A 9,304-nucleotide genomic window follows, 5' to 3' on the forward strand; every position below is an offset into this window, starting at 1 on the left:
AGATTATTTTTTTATATTGTTTTTTTTTTCAGGATGATGTTGATGAAACTGGTTTTTTTTTTTCCTGATACTTTTAATGAAATAATTAGTTTTTAACAAAGAAAAAAGGAAAAAAAAAAAAACAAACAGTAGTTTAAATAAAAAAAACAAGTTTAATTTCTGTAAAAAAAAACACATCTAGTCATTTTTTATTTATTTTAGTGTTTTATTTAAAAAAAATAAGAAAAAAAATAAAAAGAAACACAAATTTAAAGTTTTTTATGGCATTCCTCATGATCTTTTTCCATATTTGTAAGTTTTTCTAAAAAAATGCCATATTTAAGGCAATTAAGTTTTTATGCCATATATATCAAAACATATCTTCATTTTCCCATATTTTTGTAAATAGCCCTTTATACAAGTGGTAACTCCCTCCAGTTTTTCCTTGATCTGTTTAAAATTTATTGGGCCATACAAATATTTTTGAACCCTTATATGAAAAATGTGGTATTTTTCAAAATCAGTTAAAAAGTGTGTAAGTTTAAAAAGAGTAATATTTTTTTTGAACCTATAAATTAGGTGGGTCTTAATTACTGGCTTAACCCGCATATATCCGGGTCGGGGCCTGCATGTAAAGTTAATCATTCTCCTATTTTGTAAATACTTTGGACCCTACTAGATTCCCTAATTCTAGATATTTATATAGATATTGAGCACCCTAGCATTTCTCTAATTCTATGCTCTATAATTACTTGATGCCATACCAAATAGATCTCATTCTATCTCCTTATCTCTGTTGTAACTGTATGGCTAAATCCAGTTGTTTACATTACCTATTTTGTAGGATTTTAAGTACTCATGTATGATTGCCAATGGATCTCTCCTGTCTGTTGACTCCCATTTTCATTCTCATTCCCATTCTACTAGCAATAATATTTAACCATTCATCATAGCATAACAAAAGTGAAACTCAATATAGATTCTTTCAACCACTAGATATTCTTAATAATTCTGGTCCTTACAATCTTACATATTAAAAAAAAATGAAAATAACACTGCACTCGGAAGTAGAAACACAAGAAATTTGTCTGGTACATGTAACATAAAATACTATCAAATCTTCTTATATAATGTATAGATTCAGTAAAAGTGAGTACACACACAATCCTCATCAGATGAGGGATAGACCTTGACCTATCAACTCATCAGCAAGAATTCTGTTAGCAGCTTCAGATGGATGGACACTGTCAAAAAATACATACTGAGTAGCATTTGAACAAGTTCCTACTGAGTGAGGATTGCACAAAGCTGAGGTTGTCTCTAGAGTCCCAGTTCCACAGCAGCCTCTTGCTGCTTCAGCAAAGCCTATAACAACAAATTCAAAACAGAGACATTAAATTATTGTATGCACTCGCAGTATGGGAAAAATGGAAAGAAGAAAGGGTTTGAGAGTGTGAGTACCATATTGAGAAGGAGATTTAACAACATCAAAAAGAGGCTTGTAAATGTCAAAGATAACAAGTCTAAGATCAGGGTATTGCTTTTGGAGACTGGTAGCAGCAGCATTCAACTTCTTATTAAATGCTTGAGCATCTGTGTTGAACTTAGAGACACACCCATTTTCATGATATCCAAATAAGGTTCTTGCTAATGGAAGACAACCCAATGGAGGGAGTGAAGTCACTCCAATTTTCCTTGCCCCCAAACCATACAAGCCCTGTTTTTGCAATAAGTGTTATTTTAAACTATATAGCATAAACAGGTTCAGTTTTAAGTATTACTTAAAGTACTTATATATTACCTTAGTGAAGGTGTTGAATGAACTTAGGAGCATGGAACTGTATTGTTCAACAGTGTAGGCTCTGTTGACTAAAGGATTGATGTAGTAGTTTTGGACAAAGTCGCCACTGCCAGCGCTCACTACATAAAGAGCGTCCTTAATTATGGATTTAGCTTTACTCTGCCCAGCCACTTTAGCCAGCTTTGTTTGGTATTCTTGAAAGTACTTCAATTGCTGGGACAATGGGATTGCGTGCTGTAAAAAAAGGTTCAGGTATTAATCAATCAAGTTAGATAAAGAGAGCTAATTAATGCTTAACAAATAATTAATGATTTTAAGTCTAATTAATTAGAAGTTTAGCCACATTAAATATAAAGGTAGACACTTTTAAGGCTTGTATTAGTATAAAAATATAGATCTTATTACTTACATTTAGACTTGCAGCATTCTCATCATAACCAGATGCAGCTGAAGCAAAGTTGGCTCCAATGAGAAGGTTTTTCCCTGATGCTTCTGGGCTAAGATATGCCGCTGGGTAAGTCTTGAAGCCTAAAGTCTCAGCTGCACAAACAAATTTTAAACTATTTAGTGTCAGATCGAGTTAAACAAAAACATCATGATATCTTTTTTGTTTGTTTTTCTTTCTTTATTGGGTTTAGAGTACTACTTACCAGTGAGGTCAGTGGCTAGTTTTCCATTGCAAAATCTTCCTGTGGGTTGGTGATTAGCGAAGTCCCTTCCATAAGGAGGATAATTAGCCTTAAAAAGAGTGGAGAGATAGTTGTTGTTGCCCACATCAACTACAGAGTCACCAAAAGTAATGACCGCTGGAACAAGAGTGTCCTGAGCATTCCCACCATATAAAAATAGTAATACACATACACACACCAAGTTCAAAACCATGCTAGCTCCTCCTCTGTTATGCATTTCTATCTTCTTCTTCTTCTTCTTTAACAGTGGTATGGCAGTAGAGACTTAGCAAAGACAAAGTCCATATATATATTCAAGTAGAAAACGACCTTAGAGAAGCGGCTATTGAAGAAGGAAGGTGGGGGTTGTGTTTGGTCATTAAATGATTGCCTTAAAAGTTTTCTGTACCTAGCTGCTATAGCACCATTTAAACCTCACAATTTAACTTTATAATTTTATAAAAAGTAGTGTAACTTAACTCTCCAACAGATTATATATTGTGTGTTCATTGTTTCATTTTTTTGGGGTCCTTTTTTCTATAGTGACTATTTTGATTTTCTTTTTTCTTTTTCTTTTTACTCATGATTTTGAAAGATACAACCACAATAATATATGGTCTCTCTTCATTCAATATAAGTTGGCATGGTAGTTGAGATGAATTATATATAAAAATTATAGATAACACTACAATAGCAGCTGTCACTGTGAGTTTAAGCTCTCCAATGGAGAAAAGTTGCACATGTGATGGATTTATTTTGGTGGTTGAGAAATTTAAGGGAAAACAGCAACATGATCTGCTGACTTATGTTTCAACTAATATTGAACTATACTGTAGCTTTGGAAATAAATACCTGTCACACACAGAGAGAGATTATTGTATAACATTCAATACATATTAAATTATGAAACATTTTGGGGTTGAGATATTCATGAACATATATTCACCACCATGGCATGCACCATCTATATTTTCTTTCTCACCAGACAACTACATTTATAAATCGATGTGGAGTAAAGGAAAGAGATGATGTAATATATATGTGTGTGTCCCCATAGATATAAATTAATAATGTAATTAAGTAACTATATGAGTTGATAGATGAGATAATGGATTCTACAGGCTATATATCTTAAATTTGAAGAACATGCAACAGCAATTGCTATCATACACGTACTTACTGATATAGATTGAACCACTTAGCTGTGCCCGGGATAGTTCTCAAATAAGCTGATCTTGTATTCGAACACTTTTTTTATTTATTAAGAATTTGCATGCATATAAATATATGTGTGATTGATATATAATACAATAAATATTTAGTAAAAAAAATTAGCTATAACCAAATAATCTTGCAAGTTCTAGTCTATATTGCTGCAATTGTTTTATAATTTTTTTTTTGAGAGATGTTTTATAATTAATTAATTACCTACTAGCTAGCTAAAAATATATATAGAGTACACCTTTTATAGTTTACTTGAAAATAAAGTTCAACAATTAGTTACCATGTATAAAAAAAAAACAATCACACACGTATATACAAAAGAATAATCACAAGTGTAATAAAATATTTAAATTTATTATTTTTGGCATATAAATTATTTAAAACTCTCTAAAAATTTACTGTAAATTATGTGTTAAATAATTACAACATATATAATAATAATAAAAAATTTCTTGAATACCAAAAAAGTAATTAATGTACCGATTGGAACCACGCTGTTTAAGAGGGTATTGTATAAAGTTATATGTGTGGTTAATAAATTAAGGAATAGTTTTTTCTTCTTCAAATTAATATCAACTTTTATATTTGTAAGTAAAGAAAGAAATATTTGTAAAATATTATATAGGAACCATTTGATCCGACCGCAATAAGTACTAGCTTGGTAGGGAGCAAGCCAGATCAGGAGAGAAGACCAGAAGTAGATACTATTAAATATTATATTATTATTATTATTATTATTATTAATATTATATAAAAACATGAATGTATACCGGGGCGGATCCACATTGTTGCCTCCTGAAAAAAAAAAAAAATCGAGAAAAAAATGTATATGTATTTTATTTAGTTACAACATATATTTGTATTAAAAGATGATATTTATAGACATAATAGTAACCTTAGTGTAATGGTTAAAGTAGTTGGTAAATAGGTTAGAGATGAAAGATTCAAATCCCACTAACTACACTTTATATTTTCTTTTTAAATTTATTTATGCCCCAGTATTACTTAGAGTATATATATATATATATGAATTGGTTACAATGATCAGTACTTTTGTTTGGTATATTACACGAGATGGATCTGGTTGAGCTCAAATCAGAATTATTAAATACTACGCGGATTTTGTTTGACTATGACACTGGAAATGGGCCTTCATAAATTCATAAATTACCGTACAGACTACTACAGTATGTACTAGTATATAGCACTGTATATTATTAATTACTATTAGTACTGTGTTCTACCCATTACCATACTACATATGGCTAAACACAACTGAACCTCTTTGATGCACATAATTTTCTATTAATTTCCTTAATTCGTTGTTTGGCCTATGTGAGTACTGTTGTTTAGTCATATCGATATATTTAAATATTGTTGGAATAAATCCTCATAACATTACAATACAATACGAATTTACAACAGAAAAAATGAACTATTACACATGTGGCCTTCGTCCTTAACTAACTAACTCTCATCACTCTGAATCAAAGTTAGTTGCAGATGAACATATGCTCGATCCACTAATATATAATCAAATATAATAAGTACCGTTTTATTTCTTATCTTTAATTAACAAACTACTCCATTATATATTAGTAGATTGAATTCCAAATCCAAGGTATAATAGTAGGAACGGTACATCTTTAATCTAGCGTGAAGCTAACTAAAAGTTGAGAAGAAACCTATCATGTTCATTGCTAAATGGCATTATTATTGGTGCCCCGGCCCAAACACCAATGTATAATCTTTACAAAATAAAATAATAAAAAGGGTAAATACTATTTTGGACCTTTTGTTTTATAAAAGTTACAAATTAGACCCTGTGTTTTGTTAAATAATAAAATGGACCCTGTATTTTCTAAAATGGTACAAATAGGACCCTGAATTGATTTTTTGTCAAAATAAAGTTTAATTATAATCCGATCTAAAAGTGCTATGACAAAATTGTTTACATTTTTTGTATCTGTTCGTATTAAGCATTGTCTTCAAGTTGGTTGTATTAAAAAAAAATAAAAATTAAGCTCAGCGTCCTATTTTTACTATTTTAGAAAATACAGGGTCTATTTTGTCATTTAATAAAACACAGGGTCCAATCTGTAACTTTTGCAAAACACAGGGTCCAAAATGGTATTTACCCTAATAAAAAATATATACAATGTATATTAATAATGATAAAATACACTAAGGTGGCGTTTGGTTGGAGGTAATGAAATGGAATGGAATGGAAAGGAAATAATTTTCATTCCATTCTTTTGTTTGGTTGGATTTTAAAGTATTGGAATAGCATTCCAATTGAATGCTCTTTCCACCATTTTGGTGGAATGACTATTCCATTTTAAAAAAGAAGGAATGACCATTCCAATTTAACAAGAAAAAAAATTTAATTATTTTTTTATCAATTTTTTTTTATGCATTTTAAATTTTATTCTATTCCATTCCTATTCCCATTCCTATTCCCATTCCTATTCCTATATTTTCATTCCTCCCAACCAAACAGAGTTAATCATATATCTAGTGATCAGTTCTTGATAATTAATTGAATTTTATTTTATCTTAATTTAATCCAATTTACTTTTAAAGATGGAGAAAATGAAATGATCATCGAGAGATAATAAAAGTACATATATATATACGTTATGATGAGTGAGAGAAATTGCAACAAGAGGAAAGTGAGAGCGAGACGTAACAAACTTATTATACTAAATAATTCATGGTAATTAATTAAGTTATTCCTGTATAATTTATTACTCATTACTTATAAGTTAAAACCATGCATATTGATCTCATGTGTTATTCATCAACGTATTTGGCTTTGGGGGAGGTTAGATGGTCATGGAAAGCCTTGGGCCTGATCAGTGATTTCACCAGCACAACATTCCGTACAACACGACCCAGGTCGAGGTGGACTGCAGCACACACAAGCGGGACATATGGGAGTCGTATCTGCATATATATTATATACACCAAACTCATCATCATATAAATATGCATGGACTTCATATATATATATATATATGATATCTAATTAATTTTAACGACTAATTAATTAATAAAGATATATAGATCATTCATATATATATATCATGATGATGTGTAAGCTTATAATTAAATTAGGTTTTTGCGTAAATGTATTGGCACAAAATCAAATTGCAACATCATGAATGATTTTATAAGTAAATATTGTTGAGGAGTAGTGTAATCACGTATATACCTAGATAAACGACACGTGCAGCCTCAGACGTCGTTAATGGAATCGAAACAATAGCGAAGATGAAGAGGGTCACCAAGGCAGCTCTCACAGAGCGATCCCCACCCATTTCTACACACCACGGTTTTGCTTTTGGGAAAAAGTTATAATTGATTGATTATCAACTGTTTTATAGATCAAATAATAATACTACTACCAAATGTTGAATAATGCCCCTATATATTAGCAATAGCAGCTAGGGTCGTCGGGCCGTCTTATTTGAATATATATTAACAAGATTCAAAGGTGGATATCATATATTACATTTTTACAAATTGCAATAAATGTATCTGTGTTACTGTGTATATATTTATAATTAGTTTGACCATTTTCATTTCAAGAATCTTTTGATATTTAATTACTTTGTTTTCACATCTCCGATTAATTACGCCATTGTGGTAATAATGCAATACAATTACAAAGAAGAAAAATAATAATGTTCCCTTTTCTTTAGTTTGAGAGTTGATTTTCTGATACTTTACAGATTTATAAGTAATTAGTTTTTTTTTTTTTTTGGTGAGAACATGTCATCTGTACGTATATTGCAAGTGTTTATTATAATATTTCTTGAGTGCGGTCAAAATATAGTACACGCTTTAACAAGTGATTAATTAGTTCACTAATTCCTCGATCTAGTTCTACAAATTGGTAACTAATTATAACTAATAGAAATGTTATTTTTGCTGGAAATTAATTAATGCATGCTTATGGTCTCCCCATGTTCCATGAGAGAGAACTTGGGTTGATTTATTAATTAATTAGAAAAAATGAGGGGAGCTAGCGTACGCATGATAACCTTTTGAAATGAAAGAGAGGTAATTAATCAATCTTCACCCGTGAATTCTGCCAAAGCTTTTACTTTTTGTAGCATATAGCACACGTAATATATAGTTGACCTTGATGAATATAAACATATCCTCATCCTAATATGTTGACTAGATCAGTAGATCCCCAAATTCACGTATAAACGTATGCTGAGTATTTTTTATCCACATTTGACCAGTCGACTCGTTCCTAGGATTTTTCAAAGGGTTCCGAAAACTTCCTATTCCCTTCATAAAAATACATATTTTACAAGTTTTTATAATGTGTGTAAAAATACATATATTTGTTTCTTTACAAAATTATTTTATGGAAAAAATAGTTATCCATCTACAGAAGTAACTTAATTATACTATTTTTCACGTTATTTTTTCAAAATTTTCCCATAAAATTTACACAATACATTTTTTTTTTCCATTTTTAACAATTTTTTTCAATTTATATTTTTACTATTTAACGACAACATCAAAACAACATTATTTGAAACAACAAAAAAATAATATTTCGTATTATTGTAAAAAAAAATTGCGTTATTTTCCTGTAAAGCAACGTCAAAATAACAAAAAAAACACTCTATATTTTGTTTTAAAAAAATTATAAAATTGTAAGAAAAAATAACATATATATCTGTAAAAATGAACAAATTTTACCATTTATATATATATATGACATAATCCCACTATGATATGACCAAAACCCTATATTTAATGACGTGTCAGTATTTTTTGTATTTTCTATTATGTTAAGTCAATTAGATAGATTAAAGTAGAATTAATAGTTTATAAATATTAGGTAAGTTCCACATAGGAAGAAATTGACAAAATTGTCTTAAATATAAGTGTTATATCTACTCTATATATAATTAGTATGAGATTTTTTGAGAAGGTGTCCAAAAATATAGTCGCGAGCGTTTAGGCCAAAAATAGACAAAATCATACTAATGTCTTACAGTTACAATGTGTAAGAAAAGACCACAATGTGATAACCTCGTGATTGAATATTTTAGGAGTGTTTATAAAATAGTCAATCCAATTTAATCTGCACGATTCAATCCAATCTAATCCACACATATTTATAAAAAAATTAAAAAATTATATATATAATTATTATTTTAATGTAAAGAAAATAGTAATTTAAAAGTCTAATACATATGATACAATTATATTTCAAAATTTAACAGATCAAATTTATATTCTATTTTTATATATAATTTATTTTTCTACATACAATTTAAATAAAATTAAGTATTTCTTTATACATACAATTTTTTTTTCATTTGAATTTATTATTTGTTATTTTATTTATTTTAATTTAATGTTAGGAGACACAAAATAACAATAATTTATTTTATTTTGTTGCTAGTTATGTGATTTTTTTTTCATAAATATTAAATAATTTAATATTAAAAGGTAACTAATCCAATCTGCACTTTTCTAGATTGGATTTGATTATATTTGAGCTATTGTAAAGATTGGATTAGATCCAATATATTTAATCTGCACGTAGTGCGGATCGTATGCACTATGAGCCAAATAGTACGAATTAGATTGGATGAACACT

The 9,304-nt window shown here is 29.2% G+C and overlaps 2 protein-coding genes across 2 annotated transcripts; both read right to left on the bottom strand.

Annotated features, from left to right (window-relative positions):
- Positions 1 to 943: 943 nt before the first annotated feature.
- On the bottom strand, positions 944 to 3,048 carry LOC115707574 (GDSL esterase/lipase APG). The gene is made up of 5 exons (XM_030635588.2): positions 2,431 to 3,048; positions 2,190 to 2,320; positions 1,781 to 2,014; positions 1,441 to 1,696; positions 944 to 1,344 (listed from the first exon to the last, which is right to left on the bottom strand). Exons 1-5 carry the CDS (start codon positions 2,684 to 2,686, stop codon positions 1,151 to 1,153), a joined length of 1,071 nt encoding a protein of 356 aa, XP_030491448.2. The 5' UTR covers positions 2,687 to 3,048; the 3' UTR covers positions 944 to 1,150.
- A 3,236-nt stretch (positions 3,049 to 6,284) lies between these two features.
- Positions 6,285 to 7,094, bottom strand: LOC115704586 (uncharacterized). The gene is made up of 2 exons (XM_030631788.2): positions 6,887 to 7,094; positions 6,285 to 6,618 (listed from the first exon to the last, which is right to left on the bottom strand). Exons 1-2 carry the CDS (start codon positions 6,990 to 6,992, stop codon positions 6,506 to 6,508), a joined length of 219 nt encoding a protein of 72 aa, XP_030487648.2. The 5' UTR covers positions 6,993 to 7,094; the 3' UTR covers positions 6,285 to 6,505.
- Positions 7,095 to 9,304: the final 2,210 nt, after the last annotated feature.

This window comes from Cannabis sativa, chromosome 1 (genome assembly GCF_029168945.1).
Source record: "Cannabis sativa cultivar Pink pepper isolate KNU-18-1 chromosome 1, ASM2916894v1, whole genome shotgun sequence".
NCBI classification, from domain to species: Eukaryota; Viridiplantae; Streptophyta; class Magnoliopsida; order Rosales; family Cannabaceae; genus Cannabis; species Cannabis sativa.